The sequence below is a fragment of the Mesoplodon mirus genome, assembly GCF_964341445.2.
Source record: "Mesoplodon mirus genome assembly, chromosome: 5".
Lineage (NCBI taxonomy): Eukaryota > Metazoa > Chordata > Mammalia > Artiodactyla > Ziphiidae > Mesoplodon > Mesoplodon mirus.
The window spans coordinates 107768717-107795878 of NC_138980.1; the positions used below are offsets into that span (position 1 = coordinate 107768717).

The 27162-nt window shown below is 37.3% G+C and overlaps 1 protein-coding gene across 18 annotated transcripts in view; it reads left to right on the plus strand.

Moving 5' to 3' along the window:
- The window catches only part of MCTP1 (multiple C2 and transmembrane domain containing 1), a gene marked incomplete at its 3' end in the record, with an annotated part of 541466 nt that overhangs the window by 269778 nt on the left and 244526 nt on the right, over nt 1-27162 (plus strand). For all 18 annotated transcript variants that reach the window (XM_082620971.1, XM_082620972.1, XM_082620968.1 and 15 more), the window contains exons 3-5: nt 3940-4082; nt 12722-12801; nt 19162-19273. In XM_082620971.1, the coding sequence (XP_082477097.1) occupies nt 3940-4082; nt 12722-12801; nt 19162-19273 (335 nt within the window). The remainder of the gene's footprint in view (nt 1-3939; nt 4083-12721; nt 12802-19161; nt 19274-27162) is intronic.

The window sequence follows — 27162 nt, forward strand, 5'->3', positions numbered from 1 at the left end:
TTACTGCCCCAAGCGGCATCAAGGATATGATACCAAGCGTGAAAAATGTTGTTTGGAGGTGGCCTAATGTAATATTTAGTTTCAGGTTCCAGCATCCTAGCTGTGTGACTTTGGGGAATTTACTTACCTGTTCCACACTATATATTTGTACGTAATACCACTTAAGGGGATTCAATAAATGCCAACAGAACAAATGAAACATGGTTTCCTCAACCATAACCTAGATAACACTACAACTCACCTCACAGGCTCATTGGGTGGTATGTTATATTTGACATAGTACGTGTTCAGTAAATGTTAACAAGAGTGATCTAGATTCCTTTTTGTAATTTAAGTTCTGCCATCAAGACCTAGTGGATCACCCAGCAGGATTCTAGGAACGAGTTGTCCTTAATTCTAAGGGGATTTTGACAGTTAGCATAGACAGTGGTTGAGGAAAATGTTTCTGGTAAGGAGCAAGAAACAGATTGCTTCCGAAAAAGATTTACATTTGAGTGTATAGGCTTCTGTGCTAAATCATAAGTTATGTCAGTTGTTTGCATGATAGCTAAATTAAATAGTGTGAGATATTAATGTCAATAACTGTTAAGAAACACAGTCCAACTTTCTTGAAGTCACTTTTCTTGTAAAATGCTTATTCATACCTTTTTTGGACCAAAGAGATACAAGATTGTTATACCTTGAAGGGGGTGAACGATTTATGATGATGTGCCAGAGAGAGAATTAACTGGACTAGGCTCCAGATTTGAGTTCTAGTCTGACCTGCAGCAAACCACTTGACCTTTCCTACTTGTCTCATCTGTAAAACGGAGGCAGTAGTTAGACTCACAGGGGCCTTAGGGCGATTAAGACAGATAATAAGTGTGAGAGTTTTCTAAGTGAGAATAAGTTACTTGTCAATATTGGCATTACTTGTAGTGTCTAAATGATTGTGCAACATCTTTACATAATAATTCTGTGATGGTGTTTTAGAGTTAAAAAAGGAAAATATGGATGTCCATGTTTCCTAAAAAGCTGAGTAGAAGGAACCCTGGGCTTGGCGTCTGAAGTGTAAATTTGCCTTTCATCCTGTTACTTGTTAGCTTCTTATGTGATTTGGTGCAGGTCACACTGAATCTCAGGTTGTTTCTCACCTGCAATGTAGGTTGATAATATATGCTTTCACCAACTTCACAGAGTCACTTTGAGGATGTATTTAATAGTACTGTGAACTCTGTGAACTGTAAGGTCATTCATTTACTCATCCATTGAACAAATCCTTACTGAGTACAGGCTCTGCCCCAGACACTGTGCCATGTGCTGGGGCAGAGTCCTGCCCTCGCGGGGGTTATAGCCAACGGGAAAATTCCTACAGTAAACTGGTAGACATACAAATTAACCTATAAGTAGCATAATGATTAGTTCTACTAAGCAGAAGAGCAAATGTCAGGAGAAAGTGACAAAGAGACCTAATTCAGATTGGGATGGTTGAGGAAGGCATTCCTGAGCAAATTATATTTAAACTAAGACCTGGAAGATAAGAAGTGTCAGCCAGGCAAAAGGGGAAGAGAGTGGGAAGGAGGGACTTTTCAAGCAGAGAGCCTGGCTGGAATATGTGAAGACTGGAAGCAGAGGAGAACTTCTAGTAACAGGAAAGCTGGAACACAGTAGGGGCCAAAAATGAAGGTGGAGAAGCAGCAAGTTCTGTATACCATGTTAGAGATTTTGGATTTTATTATAGGTGTAGTTGAAAGGTGTTGAGATGTGTTAAGCAAAGAAGGGGGAAGATTAAATTTGCAGGTTTAAAAGGTCAGTCTGGCTGCCATATAGAGAATTAATGGGGGAGGACACGGAAGCGTGGAGAGCGCAGTTAGGAGGCTATTACTGTAGTTGCACAGCACAGAAATCATGGTAGCTGAACTAGAGCGGAGGAGAATTAATCGGACTTGGTGGTGTCCTGGATGGAGAAGGAGGTATGGAAAGTAAGTTCCCTGCATCTTGCTTGAGGAACTGTCAAATAATGGAGCCTTTAACAACCTGACAAAGCCTGAGGGAGGAGCAGGCTTAGCAGGAGAGAGGATTGAGGCCTATGTTAACACTGGAATGTCTATTATGTATCCAAGTGGAGGTGACAAAAGTCAGCAAGAAGAGAGGTCTACCACCCACATCATTGTCATTAAATCATTCAATTACTCACCAAATGTTTATTGAGGAACAGTATGTCTAATTCTGCACTAAGTGCTGGAGGTTTAAAAAACAGTGATACAAATGGCTCTGATCTCATGGAGCATATTGTATTTTAGCAGCTGGTAGTAGTTGCATAGATGATTTTAAAAATCAAAGACAAAACTGCATGACTGAGGAAATTCAGACGGGTACATGGATGTTAATATCTCTCAAATTACATGCTATAACACTTCCACTCCCCGGGGTGCTCAGCCTGTAGCTGGGGATCAGGGCCTTAAAAAATAGCCATTTTAACTGTTAAACATTTTGGTTCCATTGATTCCCTTAAAGAATGCATTGTAACAGTTTAGTATTAAGCCTACATTTACATTTATAAACATTTTTTAAAGTTTGTCTTGTTATAAAATCAAGCTGTCAAAGTGGGAGTTTCACAAAATGGGAAGTCGTTATTTTATTAGACCCAGGTCTAGTCATACAAAAACAAGGTCTTCAATTTACTGGGGGAATGTGGAGAGTTTTGAGAGAGCCCCCAAATGATTAAATAAGAAAATGCATATCCTATAAGGCAATCCTTATATTTAGCATAGATATTTATGTGTCATGGAGGTGAGTGGTGTATTGAGGAGGAATATAGGTAGTGAGTTTAAGTATATCAGCCTCATAATTTTAATACCTAACATTTATATGGTGCTTTACAATTTTCTGAGCCCCACTCATATTTTTCTTTAAATCGTGTAGACTATAGTTTCAGGTTGGACAAAACAGAAAGAATTAAAATTTTATTCTAAGGGAGTCAGATCATGTATAAAAAATTATTTTCTGAGGTTGAAGAGTGTCACACACTGGAATGATTTCCTTGTGATGTTCCTGATTCACCTTTTCTAGGAATCCTTAATAACAGCATAGAGTTATGAGGCCAAGATTGATGTTATTCATCGGTCAAAATGAGAAATGGTATAATATAAATGAATGTATACAGAGGTCCTTCCCTCTTGAAGTTGCAGGGGAAAAAAAAAAAAAGCACAGGCATTAGAGCCACACAGCCTTGGTTGGAATCTTCACTCCATCTCTTGCTAGCTGTGTACCCAAGAGCAACTTATTTGATGGCTCTTATTTCCTTTATCTTCATAGGGAGCTTAGGAGGTATTAATGGATAATATGAAGTATACAGGTTATTCAACAATCATTTGTGCCCTTCCTCTTGATGCCTTCCTCTGAGGCATCCTTCCCTAGCATTCTAAAATTGAAACCTGTGAAGAAAATACGGGCCCATGGATAAAATTGATACCTGTGAAGAAAATATGGGACCAAGGATAAAACCGAAGCTCAATTTAAGACTCACCTTTTCTGAAACCCATTAAACTAGTGTAAATTTTTAGCAGCATATATAAGTCTAAAACTTGTTAAATCAGCCAAGATCATGGATCATCTTTTTTATAGTTGACCAGATGAAACGTCAGATTAATCTCTATCATTTACAACGTGAATCAAATTTACAAATGCAGCATGCAGTAGAGTTTTAAAATACCAGAACAGAGTTACAGTATTAAGATCAGAAGATAATAATAATAATTATTATTATTATTATTATTTACTGTCACTTGAATATTTAAGGGAAAATTTAGGAAAAGGCACCTAATACTTATTTTTCTCCTGTGATAAGGTTTACTTAAATTTTATTCCTTTAAATACTTTCTAATGTTTAGATGAGCTATTCTCTTGCTTCTGTAGAAAAGCATGATTAACATGGATCAATTTGTATCTCTTTAACAGGGACAAGTGATCCATACGTGAAGTTTAAAATTGGAGGAAAAGAAGTTTTTAGAAGTAAAATAATACACAAGAGCCTCAATCCTGTGTGGGAGGAGAAAGCTTGCCTTCTTGTTGATCATCTTAAGGAACCATTGTATATAAAGGTGAACCATTTATTTGTTTTTCCCTAATGTAATCTGATATAGAAATCCCCGTTTAATGGTTTTTTATAATGTCTGTCTGTCTGATGAGATTTTTCACCAGAGGTATGTTCTGCTATGCGCAATTCTAATCTGTTGGTGATGTGACAGAAATGAGCTATAGGGGAGGGGGAGCTGGTGGGAGCATTTTTCTTCTGGACAGTTCTATTACCAATTATATTTAGGAGAATTATGAAGTCTGTCTCCTCCTGCTTGGTGCAGTTAACTGATTTAGTGCACTTTGGGAACGTATAAAAACAAGACTCCATATAATCTAGCACGAAGAGCTTGCACAGAACACACCCTTTCTGTTTAAAAATTATATCAGGGGAGACTTCCCTGGTGGCAGAGCAGTTAAGAACCCACCTGCCAATGAAGGGGACACGGGTTTGAGCCTTGGTCCAGGAAGATCCCACATGCCGCGGAGCAACTAAGCCTGTGTGCCACAGCTACTGAGCCTGTGCTCTAGAGCCTGTGAGCCATAACTACTGAGCCTGCATACCACAACTACAGAAGCCCATGCGCCTAGAGCCTGTGCTCTGCAACAAGAGAAGCCACCACAATGAGAAGCCTGCACACCACAACGAAGAGTAGCCCCTGCTCGCTGCAACTAGAGAAAAGCCCGTGCACAGCAACGAAGACCCAATGCAGCCATAAATAAATAAACAAACAAACAAACACATAAGTAAATAAATTTTTTAGAAAGAATTATATCAGGGATCTACCATTCCTGGTTGCAAACAAAATGCTTTACTTGGAAGGTGAGGAGGGTAAACATAATAGAGGGAGAAAAACTCCTGTCTCTATTACATTACCAAAGATGGGGGGAAAAAAGTATTTCCTTTCATTTGATGTAGTTAGAAAAAAGAAGAAGAAGAAGAATTTATGGAGTTAACCTTAATTCCTTATTTTACTTTCAAACCTGACTTCCTTTTAATTCATATCTCTAGGTACTTATATTCTTTTTGACTCTTATGTTCTGACTATCCATGCAGTGACCAAACCTTTTTCTGCTTTTACCACATCACATGCCCCATCCTTTTCTCTAAATTGTCACAACTGGCACGTGAGCCCCAAAGGTCACTTGATCACTCTTTCAGCAATCTCTGGGCTGAGAGATCCTTCTTCCCCTCAAATCTTCATTTGCATTGCTTCCAGTTGTTTCTCTTTTCCACAGAAAGGAAAAAGTAATCAAGATGTTACTAAAATCATAGCAGGACCATTTACCAAATCGATGAAAAAGAGAACTACAAGTATGTAGTTGATAAGTTTCTAGAAGTCATAATGGGGAGCATAGACCTGTATTTGCTTAAGAAATTGTCTCAAATGGACAATGGCTAAAGGAAATCAGTTAAATAGAATTAGTGAGCTATCTTTTAGTGTTCAAAAATCATGACCCAAGAATTACTAATGTGAGAGTCTTCATGGCCAACCCTCCTCCCACCAAAGGGAAGACCTCCATGGTCAGAGATGTTTCTCCCCTGCTCCTCATCTCTAGAGAGAAAGAAATGTCTACATGAGAAAAAAGGAAATACCTTCATAATAAAGAACTGAGATAAGGGGAAAAAAGGAATTTAAAAAAAAGACAAGTAGGATTAAGGAAGCTTATTCCTAGGGAGGTTTAGAAGAAATAAATTAGGGCAGCTGCAACCATGAAGGAAATGGATAGGAAAGGAAAGCGGGGTTAATTTAATAAGGATAGCACTGGACCATTGGGATCTCATATAATGTCCCTTAAGAGAAAAATTATGGAAGAAAAGGATTAATTTCTAATTGCTTTTGCTGTAGATCTGTTTCTTTAATGGGCTATTACTCTATGACAGAAGCATGTGGATCTCCAGTCTTTAAAGCGGTTACAAATGAATGTTCCAGTGTTACATTAGGTAATGGTTGGGTCCCTCTGCTATTCTTTTGTGTTCAAGAATGAAATTCATCTGTGCAGAAATCCAGATGTCAAATGTGTATTTCAAAAGGAATATCGTAATAGGCTCAAAAAGCAAACAAAAATCTGAAGTACACAGAAAAAAATGGTGGCAAAAATTTTTGTTTTGGTTTAAGAGAGGAAGAATAGATACACATACATACTGAAAATGGAGACTGTAACACTGCCTATAGACCAAAGGCCTGGTTAATGACACACTGGGAACAAAGAAGTTAGGAGAGAAAACCCAAGCGTGGTTTTTGTTTTTGTTTTTGACCACTTTGAGTTTCCAAAGTACAACATTATGTAGCCACAACTTAACTTCCACCTTATAGAAGATACATAGTGACTTGTAAAAGATTTGACACTTTTTTTTTACATTTCTACATAATAAAAAATAAGTTAAACAGAAATCACACTGGCCTCTCAAATACTAGTACAAACATAAAGTAACAAGACTTTATTTTTATGAATGCTTTATACTTTTTCATATGCTTTGATATTTTTCATTTGATTTTCATTTTCTGGACCATGCATAGGGCTTCTTTTGAAAAAAAATTTCTAACTTTCACCTTTACTTTTCCCATGTTTTGTGTTATCTCCTTTTTGCCTAATGTGGGACACACAAAGACCTAAATAATATACATTGGTGGAAATGATATTTTAAGTTACTAGAATTTCATGAAGATTGCATTATTTTCATTGTCTCTACATAGCTCTGTGTGACTGACTTTTATATGATGCCCACATCCTCTGTGATAGGAAATTAATCTTGCCTGAAAGATTTCTTAGGGACTGATTCTGTAGTGACAGGTAATATGAAAATGCATCCATGAACTAGATGATTAGAAAATATTGTCTTCAACCCTCCTCTCTGTGGTTCAAGGAAAAAGAAGTCCACATGCACACTGTAATCTGATTTCTATCAGTGTAAAGATTACCAAGGGAAACAAAATTCAGTTCTAAGCAAAGGTTATAGAATCACACTGAAGTTAAAGTACTAGTAACATTTCTAGTAAAAACAAATTTTAAAAAATCTTGGTACTGTCATTTTTAAATACTACACAAAATAAATAAATACACTCTCCAATTGGTTGGAATTCATATAGCTTTCAATTTTGATAAAAAGAGAATATTCCTTCAGTTATGAATGACTTCACAGTAAGGGCAGGTAAAAACAAGGCTGCAGGGATGGGCTTGAAACATATTTATCGTAGGGTAGCAGTAGAATCTGGGAGTTAAATGCAGTGCTTCTAATTGAGATAAGAGCCCCTGGAGCCTGCTCTGTATCCACAGAGATGCTCCAGCACACATCTTAAATAATAGAGTAAATTCAGCATCCATTTCAGTTGAATTAAGTTCAAATTCTCCATTGTAATTTCACTGACACTATTATTCCCGGTACATGATGAGCACCCAGAATTACAGTGGAAAGAGGTAGAAGTAATCTAAAAGGAGAAATGTAAATTGTTGCTTGTTTGGCCTAATCATGAGCTAGAAGAGCTAAATTGAAAGGACTCTTCTAAATAATAGAAAGATTTTGATAACTAGAAAAACTATTCTGTTTGGAGCCATAGTACTGCTTCTCAGATTGTCATTTTAACAAACTTGATAGTTCCTTAAATAACTCACATCTATCCAAGCTTAAGATTTAAAATTGAAAATGTACTTAAAGCATGGGTCAAGCTAAGGACCATATAACTGTCTTGTCCAAAATTATTTCTCAGTAGGTTCTAAGGGTCCTAAAAGGAATGTCATATACCAACAACCCTCAACCCTGACTGTACATCAGTATAAATATGTTCTGTGTCTGAAATCCATTCCAAGATTTGAATCTGACCTCTTCTTAGCCCGGGCATTTAGGGGCAAGTAACATAAATGTTTTAAGCTTTGGATTCCTTATCTGACAAATGGAAACAATACTTTGTTCACTAAGTTGTATAAAAATGAAATTTAAAAATCTAGGGCTTCCCTGGTGGCGCAGTGGTTGAGAGTCCGCCTGCCGATGCAGGGGACGCGGGTTCGTGCCCCGGTCCCGGAGGATCCCGCGTGCCGCGGAGCGGCTGGGCCCGCGAGCCGTGGCCGCGGAGCCTGTGTGTCCGGGGCCTGTGCTCTGCGACGGGAGAGGACACAGCAGTGAGAGGCCCGCGTACAGCAAAAAAAAAAAAAAAAAAAAAAAAAAAAAAAAAAAAAAAAAAAAAATCTATATGATGTGTTTAACACAGTGCCTTATATATGGTAAATGTTGAGTAAACATTAATCGTCATTAACTGACCTTCTTATTGCAGTGGGAGTGCCTTTCCTATTTCATCACTCTTCTATGTTCTATATTTTCTGACACTTCACCCTAGAGCAATGCTCCCTCTGACAAATAGTTTATAGAGCTTGGAACCAAATTACATAGCAAACAATTTCATTAAGGAATGGATTCTGGTGTTTCCATTCTTCCCTGTGTTGATGCCTTTGCTGAGTAATAGGAATTGAGAACTAATGTAAATATCTAGCATTAGGACGGTAGAAAAGACTCCCCCTGAGAATAAACAGAGTTTGAATGTTGACTCACCCATTTGGGCTGTCTATACTGATCAATTCACTGGACTCACAGCTTTCCACGTCATATGTGTAGGTGAATCCCAGGTGTTCTCATGGATTATATGTCACTGTAGTCTCCCCAAGATTTTAATCCTTAGGCTGATACAATCAGAAGAGATTGCACAAGAGAAATTTCTCTAATTTTGGTGTAAATTTTATGTTGTAAAATACACTACTGCAGCCACTTGCAAATACCAAGGTGTCAGTTGTATAAGATATGCCACTGAGCAGATGACTAAAGCTCAGAAGTGTAATTGATCAAGGAGAATATTTACTGCGGGAGTGCTGAGCTTTCTACAACAAATGTACTCCTGAAAGGTTGTAAGTAAATCAAATGACTATAAATTGAATAATTTAAAAAGCATTAGAGGAGCTTATAACTTAAATAAATCCCTTGTGACTCTTCTAATTTAAGAATCCCTTTGTAAGGCAAAGGATTTTATTTTTAATATCAACTTTTTACATATTAAGTTTGTTTAAATTGCAGTACACCTGTACTAGAGAAAAGAAAACAGTAACTGATGCAGGGCTTCTGTACATACTACTCCCTCAGCTTGGAGCTTTTTTTTTTTTTTTTTTGCGGTACCCGGGCCTCTCACTGCCGCGGCCTCTCCCGCCGTGGAGCACAGGCTCCGGACGCGCAGGCCCAGAGGCCCGCGGGCCCAGCCGCCCCACGGCATGCGGGATGCGGGATCCTCCCGGACCGGGGCACGAACCTGCGTCCCCCGCATCGCCAGGAGGACTCCCAACCACTGCTCCACGAGTGAAGCCCCAGCTTGGAGCTTTTTAACTGTTGTGTCAAGGATTGGGCAGAGGGATGCTGAGCTACGGGTTCTCTCAGCCCAGTGCATTCTCACCTCCTGGAGAGTCCAGTGGTCTGGGTCATCCTTTCAAGAGCAGACTTACCTGTTTATGCTCATTTACTCCAGCGAGCAATACAGTGATTTTCTATTTGAAAAGTTCAGAAACACAGCTCTAAACTCCATCTATTAACCTTTTTTTTCAATCTTAAAAGCTTTGCCTGATCTCTAGTGTAATTTTTTTCTTTTTGTACCCTGTTCTTTTCTTTACAACAGTCATCAAAGTTTGTAGTTCTATCACCTGTGCACTTGTTTAACATCTGCCTCTCTCACTAAACTATAAGCATTGACAATGTGAGGTTTCCTCACCACAGTTTACTCAATACCTAGCACAGTGTCTGGCACATAATAAGCATTTAATCAATGTTGACCAAGGAAATAAATGAGTAAGAAAATGTTTAAATGGATGGAAATTAGCCAACTCCCATTCACTTAGAGTTCTTTGGAAATGGCCCCATCTGATCTAGCTCTGAGCTCTCTCTCCATCTTCCTTCCTCTCTCCATCTTTCTCAGTCTGCTTCAGCCACACTGGCTTCTGGCTGATCCTTGAACATGCTAATCACTTGCTGTTTCCTCCACCTGGTACGCTCTTCCCATTCCAGTGTCACTGTAATGGCTTAATCTTTCTCATCATTGTAGTCTCTACACAATCACACATCCTCTGAGAGGCCTTCCTGGACTCCCAATCTAAAATATCAGCTCCAGGGCCTCCCTGGTGGCGCAGTGGTTGAGAGTCCGCCTGCCGATGCAGGGGATACGGGTTCGTGCCCCGGTCTGGGAGGATCCCATATGCCGCGGAGCGGCTGGGCCCGTGAGCCATGGCCGCTGGGCCTGCGCATCCGGAGCCTGTGCTCCGCAACGGGAGAGGCCACAACAGTGAGAGGCCCGCATACCGCAAAAAGAAAGAAAAAAAAAAAAAAAAAATAAAAAAAAAAAATAAAATATCAGCTCCAAATGTATATTCTCATTGAATGCTTATATCACTCAGCATCATGGTTTTTTTTTACTTTTTTGAATTAGTTTTTGTTGGAGTAGAGTTGCTTTACAATGTTGTGTTAGTTTCTGCTGTGCAGCAAAGTGAATCAGTTATATGTATACGTATATCCACTTTTTTTTAGATTTCTTTCCCATTTAGGTCACCACAGAGCATTGAGTAGAGTTCCCTGTGCTATACAGTAGGCTCTCACTAGTTACCTATTTTATACATTGTAGTACATATATGTCAATCCCAATCTCCCATTCATCCCACCCCCTCTTTCCCCCCTTGGTAACCAGTAGTTTGTTATATGAAATTATAGAAAAACAAAGCAAATCTATGAAACAGAAAGCAGATCGGTGTTTGCCAAGGGCAGAGCAGGTGAGGAAGAAGAATGTCAAAAAGGATCATGAGGGAACTTTGGGAGTTATGGAATTGTCTGCCACCTTGACTGTGTCAGTCGTTGCGTAGCCATAGACATTTGTCAAAACTCAATGAACTGTAGCGTTAAAATGGATGTATGTCCACTCCTGGATATATATCCAAAGAAAATGAAAACACTAATTAGAAAAGACACATATACCCCAATGTTTATGGCAGCATTATTTATAATTGCCAAGGTATGGAAACAACCTAAGTGTCCATCAGGAGATGGTTGGATAAAGAAGATATGGGGTGTGTGTGTGTGTGTGTGTGTGTGTGTGTAATGGAATACTACTCAGCCATAAAAAAGAATGAAGTTTTGCCATTTGAAACAACCAGATGGACTTAGAGGGTATTACGCTAAGTGAAATACGTCTGACAGAGAAAGACAAATTCTGTATGATGTCACTTATATGTGGAATCTAAAAAATATAACAAACTAATAAATATAACAAGAAAGAAACAGACTCATAGATATAGAGAACAAACTAATGATTACCAATGGGGAAAGGGAAGGGGGGAGGGGCAAGATAGGAGTAGGGGATTAAGAGGTACAAACTACTACATATAAAATAAATCAGCTACAGGATATATTGTACAGCACAGGGAATATAGCCAATTTTTATAATAACTATAAATGGAGTATAACCTTTAAAAGTTGTGAAGCACTGTGTTGTACACCTAAAACTTATATAATATTGTACATCAACTATACCTGAATAAAAAAATTTTTAATTAATTAAAAAAAATAATAAAATATCAGCTCCCAACACATTGCCTTACACTTTTGTCTCCATGGTGCTCCTCACTGAACTGTATATATCTATTTGGGTTTTTATGGACTCTCCCAGCTGTTCAATGTAGGGTCCAGAAGGTCAAGCACATTGCCTGTCTTGTTCATCATAGTATGAATACAAACCATGAAGGGCACAAAGAAGATAGTTTTTTGTTGTTGTTGTTGTTTTTGCGGTACGCGGGCCTCTCACTATTGTGGCCTCTCCCACTGTGGAGCACAGACTCTGGATGCGCAGGCTCAGCGGCCATGGCCCACGGGCCCAGCCACTCCACGGCACGTGGGATCTTCCCGGACCGGGGCACGAACCCGCGTCCCCTGCATCGACAGGTGAACTGTCAACCACTGAGCCACCAGGGAAGCCCAAAGAAGATAGTTTTGACAGAAGAAAGAAATACATTCTTTCTCTTTCTGTTTTGTTGTTGTTAGTCACATTAATATTATGCCCTAATCATTGCTTGTGATAATAAAAATTTAATTTAACCTTAGAATAACTTTATGAAGTACTTTAATCATAATATCTTAATGTTTACTTATTTGTATGTTTAAAATGGCATTGTCCTATAATATCAGAGAATATATCTTTGATGACCTGAAAAATACAAGAAATTGGAGTCATATCTTCATCACCTACAGCCCAGTATGGAAGACATATTTGTTGAATTTCATACCCACTCACTTTGCCTTTCAGTAATGCTAATAGACCATCTATAATGAGAGGAAAATATTCTAAACCTGTGGTTCCCACATTTTTGAGGATTCACTATAATTTATTTGATTTTGTTATCACCTTCTTTGACATTCTACTTTATACAAATCAGTAATTTTAATTAAAAAATTAAATGTAATTTCCTTTGAATGTTTTGTGAAACCTTAGTATTTCAAAACACAAAAACAAATAAATTTTTAAAAATAAATCTTAGGAAATTTTATTGATTTTGGTGACATGGACAACCACTATTTTATAATGAAGATGTTTTTCACTTAAAGCTTATATTGGAATTGTTTATAATAATGTCTGTGTCTTTGGCTTCATAGGTATTTGACTATGACTTTGGACTACAGGATGACTTTATGGGCTCAGCCTTTCTGGATCTCACACAATTGGAGTTAAACAGGTAACTTTTGAACTGTTGTAATATCACTATACCTTTTTATGAAACTGGGCCTGTGTAACAGAAAATGTCAACAGATCTGGGTTCTAGTCACTGTTCTGTCACTTATGGTTGTGAGTCTTTGTGCTAGCCAGGCTTTCTCAAGTATGTCTTTCTCACTTACCTGGTGGAAATAATACTTAGCATCTTCCCTCCCTATCTCATTTGACAACAACTATTCAGCAGAAAAATTCTTTTTTTTTTTTTTTTTTGGCCACGCCATGCAGAATGAGGGATTTTAGTTTCCCAACCAGGGATGGAACCCGTACCCCCTGCAGTGGAAGCACAGAGTCCTAACCACTGGACCTGGACTGCCAGGGAAGTCCCCAGCAGAAAAATTCTTAAGACACTTTCTTTGTCCCCCAGACTGTGCTGAGCACCAGAAATCTAGATTAACACACATTCCTTGCTCTCACATTGATGGTATGATTATAATGGGGCATAAAGAAGCTGATACATGTTAATCATAATTATTAATTTAAGAATGAGGCCACCACATAAGAAATAAGATGAGTACACTATGCATTGAAAATAGCAGCACTCTTATCACTTAAGCCAAAGTAGAATCTAATTTTGCCATCATCAGTAATCCTAGGTTACCGAGGAGTAGCCTGAAAGTGGAGGCAGATTGGTTGTATTTACTCAGTTACGTTAACTTATCATTGCTTGACTAGTTGTAAAGTAAGGATTAGTTATAACTAAATTAATGTTATAAATATTAACCATTCCTTGCACCAAATTATGGGCTTTTATTTTTTTTTAATGTATTTCAACATAGGAGATAAGAATTGATTAATACTACAGAAGAAAAAATAGGTTTTAAAAGGTCCAGCAGTGATGGAATGGATTACAAAGGAGGCTGCCAAATCATCTTTGGTGGTTTTAAAGAGATGGTTTAGATCAGGGGTCCCCAACCCCTGTTAGGAACCAGGCTGCAGAGCAGGAGGGGAGCGGCAGGGGAGCAAGCGAATCTTCATCTGTATTTACAGCCGCTCCCCATTGCTCGCAGTACCGCCTGAGCTCCGCCTGTCAGATCAGCAGCGGCATTAGATTCTCATAGGAGCGCGAACCCTACTGTGAACTGCACTTGCGAGGGATCTAGGTTGCACAGTTGCGTGCTCCTTATGAGGATCTAATGCCTGATGATCTGAGGTGGAGCTGCGGCGGTGATGCCAGCTCTGGGGAGCAGCTGCAAATACAGATTATCATTAGCAGAGAGGTCTAACTGCACAGAGACCATAATAAATCCATTGCTTGCAGACTCATGAAGCTGCTGTATAGCACAGGGAGATCAGCTCGGTGCTTTTTTTTTTTAATAAATTTATTTATTGATTTATTTGTTTATTTTTGGCTGCATTGGGTCTTCATTGCTGTGTGCGGGCTTTCTCTAGTTGTGGCGAGTGGAGGCTACTCTTTGTGGCGGTGCACAGGCTTCTCATTGCAGTGGCTTCTCTTGTTGCGGAGCACAGGCTCTAGGTGCACAGGCTTCAGTAGTTGTGGCACACGGGCTCAGTAGTTGTGGCTCACGGGCTCTAGAGCACAGGCTCAGTAGTTGTGGTGCACAGGCTTAGTTGCTCCGCGGCATGTGGGATCTTCCCGGACCAGGGCTCAAACCTGTGTCCCCTGCATTGGGAGGCAGATTCTTAACAAGTACGCCACCAGGGAAGCCCCCCAGCTCGGTGCTTTGTGACGACCTAGAGGGGTGGGATGGGGAGGGAGAGAGGGAGGCTCATGAGGGAGGGGATATAGGTATACATATAGCTGATTCACTTTGTTGTACAGCAGAAACTAACACAACCTTGTAAAGCAATTATAATCCAATAAAGATGTAAAAAAAAAAAACCTATCAGTGAGTGGCAAGTGAAAACAAGCTCAGGGCTCCCACCAATTCTGCATTATGGTGAGTTGTATAATTGTTTCATTATATATTACAATGTAGTAATAATAGAAATAAAGTGCACAATAAATGTAATGCGCTTGAATCATCCTGAAACCATCCCCCAACCCCTGGTCTGTGGAAAAATTGTCTTCCATGAAACTGGTCCCTGGTGCCAAAAACATTGGGGACCGCTGGTTTTGATGATCATGTTATATCATGTGGCAGGAATAGTGGAAAGCAGAGTAATGGGTCAGATCATAACTTTATATTTTAAATATAGATGAAATATAAATAGTAGAACTCCTTATATGTTGTAGTCTGAGCACAGTGGCAGCTTATTGGTGGTCTTCCAATGACCATCTGTGCCTCAAACTGGACAAAAGAGTGGCCTTTTCTATACTTCCTATGTGTCCTTCATTCCAACCCAGAGCCTAGCAGGCCTGACCTCGGGGTGATTGCTTGCTCCCCGCCTCACCACGGCTGAAGGAAGTCCTAGGTGGTGTTGTTTGTGGTCCGTTATCGTGAAACTGAGCTCCAGCTAGACTGGGCTGTGCTGTTCTTCGTAAAGGCCACGGCTGTTTTCTCTGTAGATTCTGCATAAGGGTATGCAAATTACTAGGTTTAATCACAGAGCATAACTTTCTCTTTTTCTCTATTAAAGATAGATTACTGGTGAAAAATAATTTTAAATGGGAAAACATATGAGATGGGTAAAAAAACAAAAGATTAGGTATAAGCATTTGGTGTTTATTTTACCACATTACTTATTTTATGTATTTAGCTAACTATACCCTCCCCTCAAAACCACATAAACATCAAATTACCGCTTTTAAAAATCACATTTTTTGTGTGTGCGATTACATTCTATGTATAGAAATCAATATGAGAATTCCCTGGCAGTCCAGTGGTTAGGACTCCGCACTTTCACTGCCAAGGGCCTGGGTTCTGGGTTCAATCCCTGGTTGGGGAACTAGGATCCCATAAGCCACGTAGTGGGGCTGGAAAAAAAAAAAAAGAGAAATCAGTACCCTCTGGATGTAGACAGATGGATAATGATAGTAGCTGTATAAATACTTATGCTACTATATAATGCATTAAGGTATTGCTTTTGAAAAAAATAATAAATAAGCATCATAAAGAATTATAAATGTTCTTAAATCTTTATCATGTAATCATTATAAAAATGTAATGAAGATTTGGCTATTAATTTTTATATGTAATCATTTTTACAGGAAAATGAACCAAATCAAATTGGAACCCCATATAAATACATATGTGTGTATGTGTGTATATATATGCATATGTGTGTATGTACATATATATATATATATACATATATACTATAATGCCTAATATGCATTTGTTAAAATAAAAGGAACAAGTTGTTATCATCAAACCACAATGATTAGTTATAACTAAATTAATATTGGAGCAATTTTCATCACAACTATTGTAACTTATGTATATTATCAGTTTGATAGGTTACTTATGTTTCAGTTAAAACCCCTGACATCAAAAAACTGTTCATATTTTTCATAACACCATTTCTTGAATTGGTAAATTAAGCATCATTTGAAAGAGTGTCCCAGTATTGTAAAATCTTAGCATTGAAAGGTACCTGTGGTTCCCCAAAATTATTTGGGGACCTTTATAAATGTATAGATTTCCAGACACCACCCCCAGTCTACAGAACCAGAATCATTATGGGTAGCGTTCAGGATTATGCACTTTTTAAAAGCTTTCCAATTGATTCTGAGGTGCAGCCAGGATTGAAAGTTTTTATTTGGACCATTTTCCCCATCAAGCCCTCTCCCCAGTACTAGAATCCAATAGTATCATTTACTAAATGTTAAGCTCCATGAAGACAAGTGTCTTATCTTTGGTCTTGACTGCTGGTTTTTACCCAGAACCTAGTATCACATATGTTCAATTCATGTTTTGTGAATTAAATGAATAAATGATTGAACAAGCAAGGGAACATTCCTAATTTGCCAACATTTCAGGATTCAAGTGTGGTGCTGAATGTTCCACAGTCCCTTAGGCTTAAGGAGGGCATGAACCCCTATTTGTTCAATATTAATTGAAATATGTAAACAAGATATTACTTACACATTATCAGTTGAATGTGTATTTTACATTATCTTCTAAAAGTTACTGTGGGTAATATTGAGCAATTCATAATCTCTTCCTCAGAGATACTTATCTAATTCTGAAGCCTTCTAAGTATTGATCACTTCTTCTCAGTGCTGGTTTCCTTGCATTTCTGAATCTAAAAATTTAGGCATAGGTTTAAATAGCCAAAAATAGAAGCATTATTTTAAATAGTAGAAGTTCTTCAAATAACTATACATTGTTTTTAAAGTATATTTATAATGTATATCAGGCAATTTATATTTTATATTTTCCTCTTCTCCCACCTGTTTGTTTACTCTAAGTCATATTTCTGATTAAGAAAAAAAAATCTTAAAGAACTAAAAGGAAGGTAGTAGTCAGTAAAAGACTATCATTGAGTTGTTGGACTCAAATTTATAGCAGATAGCTGCTATTGCTCTCTGTGTATTTGGAGATCACAGAGAAGGGCCTTACAGTTTTCTTAATACTGCTGTACTTCCTTAGCCTTTCCAGCAACCCCATGGCCTTTCTAGAACCCCATGAAGAGCTGAAACTTAGACAGTGAATCCAAGTATACCCAATTGGCCCATGATTTATTGGATAACTTAATACATTGATGTTATTTTAATAACAACAAAAATTGTACCAGGAAATTAAAGGAAGACAAAATTTCTTTTCTACTTAAAAATATATAGTATATATAAGTCCATGCACTCTCTCACTTCCTCCCAGCTTACCCTTCCCCCTCCCTGTGTCCTCAAGTCCATTCTCTACGACTGCATCTTTATTCCTGTCCTGCTCCTAGGTTCTTCATAACCATTTTTTTTTAGATTCCATATATATGTGTTAGCATACAGTATTTATTTTTCTCTTTCTGACTTACTTCACTCTGTATGACAGACTCTAGGTCCATTCACCTCACTACAAATAACTCAATTTTGGTGCTTTGTGACCACGTAGAGGGGTGGGATAGGAAGGGTGGGAGGGAGATGCAAGAGGGAGGGGATATGGGGATGTATGTATATGTATAGCTGATTCACTTTGTTATAAAGCAGAAACTAATACACCATTGTAAAGCAATTATACTCCAATAAAGATGTTAAAAATATATATATAGTATATATTTTGGCTTATTCATTTAATGACAGTTCAAAATCTTTTTTTATATTTTATATATTTATTTTTTATTGAAGCATAGTTGACATACAGTATTGGTCTCAGGTATACAACATTGTGGCTCTGACAATTATAGACATTACAAAATGATCTCAATAAGTCTAGTAACCATCTGTCACCATTCAAAGTTATTACAACATTGTTGACTATATTCTCTATGCTGTTCGTTATATCCCTGTGTATTTACTTTATGACTGGAAGTTTATGCCTCTTAATTCCCTTCACCTATTTAGTCCATTCCCCCACTCCCCTCCCTTCTGGCAACAGTTTGTTCTGTGTATCCATGAGTCTGTTTCTGCTTTGTTTAGTTTTTTCATTTGTTTTGTTTTTTAGATTTGACATATAAGTGAAATCATATGCTATCTGTCTTGGTCTGGCTTATTTCACTTAGCATGATACCCTCCACGTCCATCCATATTGTTGCAAATGGCAAGATTTCACTCTCTTTTTATGGCTGAGTAATATTCCTTTGTGTGTGTGTGTGTATGTGTGTGTGTATATATATACCTATTTATATATATATATATATACACATAAATACCACATCTTTTTTATCCTTTCATCTATCGATGGATACTTTGGTTATTTCCATATCTTGGCTATTGTAAATAATGCTGCAATAAACATAGGGGTGCGTGTATCTCTTCCAATTGCTGTTTTTGTTTTCTTTGGATAGATACCCAGGAGTAGAATTGCTGGATCATATGATAGTTCTATTTTTAATTTTTTGAGGCACCTCTGTATCATTTTCCATAGTGGCTGCACCAATTTAAATTCCCAGTGACAGTATACAGGTGTTCCTTTTTCTCCACAACCTCACGAACACTTATTATTTGTTGCTTTTTTAATAATCAACATTCTGACAGGTGTGAGGTGACATATTGTGGTTTTGATTTGCATTTCCCTGATAATCAGTGATTTTGAGCATCTTTTTACGTGTCTGTTGGCCATCTGCATGTCTTTCTTGGAAACATGTTTATCCAGTTTTAAATCAAATTGCTTGTTTTTTTTGATATTGAGTTGTATGAGTTCTTTATATATTTGGGGTCTTAAACCCTTATTGGATATATCATTTGCAACTATCTTTTCTCATTCAGTAGTTTGCCTTTTGTCAATGGTTTCCTTCATGCTCAAAATCTTAATATTTTGTATCATAGGCCCACAGATGTGACCGTAACACTGAAAGATCCCCATTATCCTGACCATGACCTTGGAATCATTTTGCTCTCAGTCGTCCTTACCCCTAAGGAAGGAGAACACAGGGATGTGGTAAGTTCCCCTTCAGCCTAGTTGTAGCTTTCTTGCTCTCACTTGTTTGAGTGTCGTGAGCCTTCTCTGAACCCAGAGGTAATATTAAAGAGAAACAGCATAAGAAGATCTGGCCTGTTCTTTGTTTCTGTGAGTATCCTGGGTATCAGTAGTCTAGTTGTATTGTATTTTTTGAATTCAAATTTCCTATTTTATTCTCCAGATCAGAACCTCTTATAAATAAGGGATACATTTGCATCTTTTATCATTATTTTATTTTCCAATTTAAGACTGTTATTTGTAGCAAATGGTGGTATTTATTCAGAGATTATTTTTTTCCACATTGAGGTGTCCAGACCTTACTATTTTGATTATATTGTCAGATGTATCATAACAAAGAAAATGAGGTGAAATTACAATAGAGTTTCTGCTTTCTGGTATTTGTTTGATGAATGATTAGTGAGTACTTTTCATCTTCTTGATGGGCTTCCATATCAGTGTTACCCATTTTCCAGCCCTGGCTGTCTGTACTTCCTTGCACACCATGCTACTATGAGAAACTGACAAGGGATACAGAGGAGCTAATTACTCCAGCACTGTTGAAGTGACGTTAAAAAATATCAGGTTTGACCTGCATCGGTATGCTTGCCAGTGCACTTTCTGCCACAATTTACCAGAATTTATTTATTAGACTCAGGGTACTTTCACATACTGGTAGCTATTCTCACTAGTTCTGATTGCAACACATTTTAGGAGTAGACATAATTTTTTAGGCAAGTTTAAATACTCTATTTCAGCAATGTGTGTATTGCTGGTTTAAAATAATGCATGATTAAAGTTGGTATATGTTTTCTGCTGGAAAGGTATTATTGGCATTTTTCCCTAGATTGTAAATAAAAATAGTGCATTACAACTTCAAATTTGGAAGTGTTTTAAACTCATTGAAAAATTCACCCTTTTCAAGGTATTTTTCTCTATCCTTTAAAAAAATTAAACAATGAGCACATATGTAATATTTGCAAAGAATGATTTAAGTATCTATATTTCATTCAGTGAGGAAGAAAATTTTCTTTTCGGACAAGTACTATCAAATAATACCTACTTGGAGAACTTAGCACTGTGAAAGAATGTATGTATGTGCACAGGCATAGGTCCATTTGCACAGATGGAAGGGTGTGTGAGGACATTTTTTCACAGAGAACATTTAGAAATAAAAGCCCATCATTTTAAAAGTCACCAATTCAGAATATATTATTTCACCCAGTGCAAGCCAAGGAGTATATGCTAGCTGGCTAATCCATACACAGGAATAAAGTATAAGTGTTCATTTATTCAAATAATCCTAGTATTCACGAGGAACCTAATATAAGCCAAATCCTGTGCTAGACCCTTTGGATACAGTAGAACTGAAATCCTGTGGAGAGCTCAGAAATCAAATAATCATGGAAGAAAATGTAAAATGACAACTGTTTTAAGTGCCATAAAAGAGAGGTGCATGCTGCTGTAGAGCAAATATAGGAGAATTTGTTCTAGTTGGGAACAGGGATTCTCCAAGGAAGTCAAATGGGGGATGAGGTCTGAAGTGTGGATAGAAGTTGATAAAGGCAAAAACACAGGAAGAGAGGAAATATTTCAAGCAGAGGAAATAGCACATGCAAAGGCCCTGTGGCTAGAGAAACCAAGCTGCACTCCAAGAATTGAAAAAGTACTGGAGCTTAGAGAAGGTGGAAGTAGAGTGTGAAAGATCCTGGTGCATGATGACAGTGAAAGGGAGACACCCAGACTGCATAGGGACTGTTGGCCATGTTAAGGTTTGTGGTCTTTCCCCAAAGAGCAATGGGAAGCCTTTGAAAAGTCTGTAAATAGGAAATGGCATCATTTTATTTACCTTTTGTGTGTAGCTGCATTGTAGAAAACAGATGAAAGTGTAAGAATGAATACTTGGAGACCAACTAGGAGCTATTTTGAAAATCCTGGTGGAAGATGATGGAGATTTGGATTAGAATTGTCAGAGGTAGAGATGGAAAGAAATGAAGAAGTTTATCTATAGGAGGTAAAATCAACAAAACTTGGTGATAGAATTTTTGGGGGCGTGATCCTTTGTTATTTTAATGAAGGTCAACACCATAAATGAAAATACCTAAGTGCTTGAGGTCTTAGGACGTGTCTCCAAACCATCCAAACTGCCAGTATTACTGGGGATTCAAATGATATGGCAGCTGTTTTAGTTATTTGGGTGATTTGATGATGGAGGGTCTGCTGATTTTTTACATTAAAAGCATATTTATTAAATACTCTAACATCAAACTGAGGGTTTGAGGGATTAAGTTAGTATCAAGAGACTTTATGATGAGGCTGCTGAATTGTTCTAAATTACACAGAAATATATGTCAGCACAGGCAGAGTAGTTCCTGACATTCATTTTTCTTCAACCATTCTCGCAAAAACCCTTCAATCTCCACTGCTGTTCAAACTTATTTAGGCACACTGTCTTTCTAATTAGAAAAGATCATTTAAAAATATTATAGTGTCTGGTTACTGGTCATCAGTGATTTATCAAACACGAATAGGAACGAAAACAGGTTACATGAAACAGTTACACATCAAAAATCTGGTATTATTAATCTTCTTTTCTTCCTTTTTCTTTCTCTTTATCGTATCTCTCCAGCCACATTCACCCTTAACACAAAGAGTTCTTCCTGAAATCGTCATGCCATTTTCTTGGTTCAGATTTCTGTGGCTACCCCCAGCTTTTTGGAAAAAAATCTTTTACTGCTGAGTATTTTTCATTTGCTTGCCTTACTTCATGCCTCCCCCTTCACAGTCCCAAATAGCACTGGATTGATTCTGCTGCAGCAACTGAAAACCGGTGTCTTCTTCCTTCCCATGTTGGACTCTCACCTGGCTTCTCTCTTCTTCACCAGAGAAGCAAGTGGCTTATCAGGGGCCAGTGCCTCAGAAAAGGTACAGCAGTTCACCTCTGGCTGGCGAGCTCTCTTGACTTCAGCCACAACTGAGAAGCAGTGAGAAGAGTGACCAGTGTGGCTATACTGGCTCCTCCTGTGGGCATGATCAGTAACCGGGAGCCTGGGGTTGGTTGTTGACAAGCAGCTGGGGCAGGGACAGGGGAGGAAGCATGAAAGGTCCCCTACAGGAACTTCTATTGGGACCCCCAGTATCCTGGCTAATGGGATTCCTAGATTGGGATTGGGGCTTCTAAGCATATGCTTTACATGATGAAAATTTCTAACAAAGACATAAATTTGTGCTTTTCCCCTTTTGTTTATTTCGGTCTATATAGCAGTTCTAGAGCTGTTTATTAATTAAGATCTCTAAAATTGACAAGCGACACTAGTTAGGAGATTTTGACACTCTGAATAAGAGATGCCAGTTGTAGACATCTATTGAAAAAAAAACACTTATTGAGCATCTATAAGCATTGTACCAAGTTCTATAACTCCCTCTTTATTCTTCTTCTAAGTGTTCAGTGACCTGTGGTTATTTCTCTAATGAAATGGAAACTCCTGATGAAGGGCTTTAAGACTCTCCAGTGAGCAACATATGTTCCCTCACTTGTACCCTTTATCCTAGCCATACAGACTCCTACACAGCTCACCTCCTCTCAAGTCCAAGCTTTCTCCAGTGTGACCTTTCCTACCTAAAATATACCTGTACTGTGCCTCACCTCACTTCCATCCTATAGCCCATCACTCCTGGTTTAAAATAATAATAATAATTCATAAATATTTATATATATATAAATTATTGCTTCTGATTACCTTTCTTATGATGACTCCTCTCAAAACCTAGTCCAGCTTTCTGTACCTAGTGGTTATTCAGTAGGCTGTGGATGAATCTTTAAGAGGATTCTTAGAGAATGCTTGGTGGGATGCTTCAAAGGTCCAGGGAAAGGTATTTTAAGTTTCCTTCTTACTTCCGTATTCAAATCCCTGAGGTTGTCACAAACAATATTGGAGATAATGATTTAATTTTCCTTTTGAATTCTTAAAATTATTCTATTAATGATAATCTGATTAAAGTCAGTCTATATTGCTCTTCTCAAGATTTCTAATGATGACAATGAATTAGAAGCACATCACTGTGGTTTTTTTCTTTTGGTAACATGTCTAGCATTGGCTAAATATATTTCCCTCGAATACATTTGAAATTTCTTGGTTAAAAACAGTCAATTATCCAATGTATCCTCAAATTAAATTTTTATATGCCTGAAATATATAACATATTGCTGCAGTGAAAATGACATGCTGAACTTCCACAAATTATCCAAGAACAAATCTTATTTAGAGAAATTCAGACTCATAATGCAGCAAACCAGAAATCAGTTACTAAATGCTTCACAAGTCCACTTAATATTCAGAATGACGTGTAGAGAAGGAATAAAGGATGATTTTGCATTGACCTTCACACAGCAAAATTATGAGTTCTGTTCTCTTTGATTATTAGCTCAGAAATAACCTATTTTAAGCTTTTGGGACTTAAGACTTTAGTTCAGAAAAGCACATGTTTATTCTTATGCCTGTGTTTATAAGACTTTGCTAAATATTTTTTATGGATTAACATGGAGAATGGATGATATGAATTTCAAGAGCCATTGACAAATAAATCCTAACCATCAAGTAGGAAATAGAACATTAATGTTAAGAAATGCTATCAAAAGTAGGAAGAGATGAGTAACTGGAAATACAGAGGGCTTAGCATCACAAAGTGCTAAGAGTTCTAAATCAGTTATCTTGTGAGTGTTTAAAACACTGTTAATACTGACAATGTGTTCCATGAATCATGTGGTTGGGATGATTTCTCCTTGTGTGGATTGCCAGTTCTAGAACTCAGTAAAAATGAAGAACAAGTTGAAAACTCTATCAGCCTACTGTATCTACTAAAGCCCCTCAAACATAGAACATCTAATTATAGTTAATTAAGAAGTAAATATGAGTCATAGCAAAAGTATTTCATAGTTGCTTATATTAAAATATTCTCCATTGAGTCTGATTGAGTCTTTTTTTAAAAGATTCCAGATGTGAACAAATATATATATATTTTAATTTTCAGTGTTGTATGTATGAGAAACCAAAATCTTCTTGGGGGGCATGTTGATGACTTGCATGACACAACTGTCATTTCTGTTTTGAATGCATGCCCTGTTTGATCCTGCAAAAGCGTTTTGTGCATACATGTGTGTCCTATATATATGGTATTTTGGTCTGATAGTGTGTTTGAGTTCTTTCTGGCTCTTTTTCTAGCAGAGTTCAATCCACAGCTTTCTTCATTGGAGGATTTATGAAATAAAAGTGAGTTAATTTGTGTTACACACTCTCTTAGATAACCTAGACCTAACAAATTGCTTGGCTAAAGCTAAAAAGTAAAAAAATTTAAGAAACATATGAATTAACCTCAGTTGATCTTTAGTGAATTCAAAAAATATATTTTTCTCTATGGTTTATTTTTGAAAAATTTCTGAATTATTCCATAAGCTAACATTTGAAAAAATATCCACCTATAAACAGTTAATATATATGTTTTATAATATGTATGTACCATAGTATCTAGCCATTCTGTGATTTTTCTTATATCTATAGTAGTCATGTAATTGCCTAAAAAAAAATCACTGCAACAAAAGGGAAAAGCAAAAAATGGATTGAGATTGTGGAATCTTTTAAAAACATAATCAGTTCTGCAGCTCATAGGCCATATTTTTATGCTACTTATTCCATTTATTGGGCTTCAAAGAAAGTTGAGTTACTAATAAAGAATTTGAAGGTACTATAATATTAGATAATGACACTTTCAAAAACAAATTCATATGTTTCTCAGCTGAAGTTAAGATCAAATAGCAAAAAATAAATCTTATTTTTCTATAATTTGCTTCATCTCCTATGTATAACATTCCCTAATCTTTCTTCTCTAACATGTCCCACAGTTAGTAAAGGTAACAATGTTAATAGTATGTCTGTTAAATTCACTTTTTTAAATACTGATTCCAGTTTTACTGAATCTACTTCAACCCTAGAAACCCAGTTTCCTAGAAACTGAACCAGTAAAATAACGAATTGGTCCCTGTAACTGCCAAATCTTTCATACTTATATGCAGGGAAATTACTGACCTTTTGTTTGTATCAGTGTCCCAATCTGAAAAATAATACCATGCATCTTGTTTGTAAGACTGATTTTGAGAGACAGGAAAATACCAACCCTATAGTTTGCTTTACATGTAGAAGGTTAATCGCGTGCAGTGGTTCTGAGTGGGGGGATGTGGCTTTGACCAGCAGTAGTGAATCTGTGTAATATTGAGTAGTGTTGCCCTGCGAGTCAACTCTTCCTCATGTTCTTAGCCCCTTTTTCATAGTAGCATTTCTTACCAGATGGAACTTTGTAAGATTCTTTGATACTAGTTGATGATGATAAATGGCCATGAGTTAAGAGATTTTCCTTTTTGATTTACTTATGTTAATTGTTCTCACCTGATTTGACTCAGAACATTGTCCCTAGGAATTAGCATTCTTTGTTCACTGAAACTCTGCTTTCTGAGAAAGTTGAAAATTTATTGCCTGACTCTTCACGGGGCAGTTTTTAGGAACATGGCATACCACAAAAGTATTCCGTGTCCAATTGCCTTTTAGTGATGAGAAAGTGGTGGTGGTGGTGGTGATGACAACGACTAACTCATTTAACATCAACAATGAACATCTATTAAACGTCCATCTCCATAACCCGATGGTGGGTTTTGCTTCAGAATAAATTGGACATTAGTACTTAGACAAAATATAAAATAATACTTTGCAGTTCCTGACTCCATTTGAAAAAAATTGGGAGCTATTGTAACCTTAGGAAGTCTATTTCTCTTCCGTATTTTGGTCAATATCTAACACAGAGTGTATATAGAGAAAATGTAACCTATAAAACCACTATCTGCAGAAAAGAGGAATGTATCCTTACCTTGACAATTTTATGATATTTCTCCTTTCCCCTTCTAGAACCTCTACATAATTCCTTTGTCTTGGTTTAGGCCAAAGGTTGCCTACTAAATGACTTACTCTTATATTAAAATCTTTCCTTTTTTGTATTTTTGTAATTTATGAGTGGTTTCTGAAATGGTCTTGCTTTATAGTGAATTTTGCTGAAGGAGATAGAGTTCTTAAAGGCACGAGTGTACTTCCTTGATATATAAATATGGCAAGCATTTCTATAAGCTGTATTCTTTGCTCCAGATATTCCCTCATCTGCCTTAAAAGTAATGATAAAGCTAAGAGAGGGTAAAGAGGTTATCAGGAAGTTAATACCTCAGTGTTCATTGAGAATTTTTTTAAAACTGGAGAGGAAATTAAAAGTCATTGGATTTTTATGAGTTACTTTCTGCAAGAGACCAGTGATCTTGGGCACTCATCACGAATCTCCATCAACCTTAATTAAAACTTGAAGTCATAAATATCTCTTACTCTGACACGAAAAAACTAGTTTAAAGGATATATCATGGCTAAACATTTAGCAGGAAGATCCACTAATAGCCATCACGATATGCAGCACTTTTTCTCAGTCGAAAGCTTTTGTAAACCCTGATGTAATTAAAGATTAACTGGAAGCAGAGACAATTCTAAGATGCTGCCAATGCAACGGACTTTGAATGAGTTTGAAGAGAAAAATTATTATACACCCGATAAAGTCATGGTACATCATCAGCCTCCACCACCAAAAGTAACAATTGCTAATTGGGAGACTTAGTGTGTTTTTTTCCTATCAATAAGATATTTCAAATTTTCCATTCTATTTAAAATATACTGTCCCATCTCTTTGTACAAAAGAATAAAGGAAATGAACTCTCACCAGAAAGACTGCTTGAATGTTAAAGGTGCTTCTTCTAGCTGCGTGTACGTGAAAAACAATTTTTGTCTTGT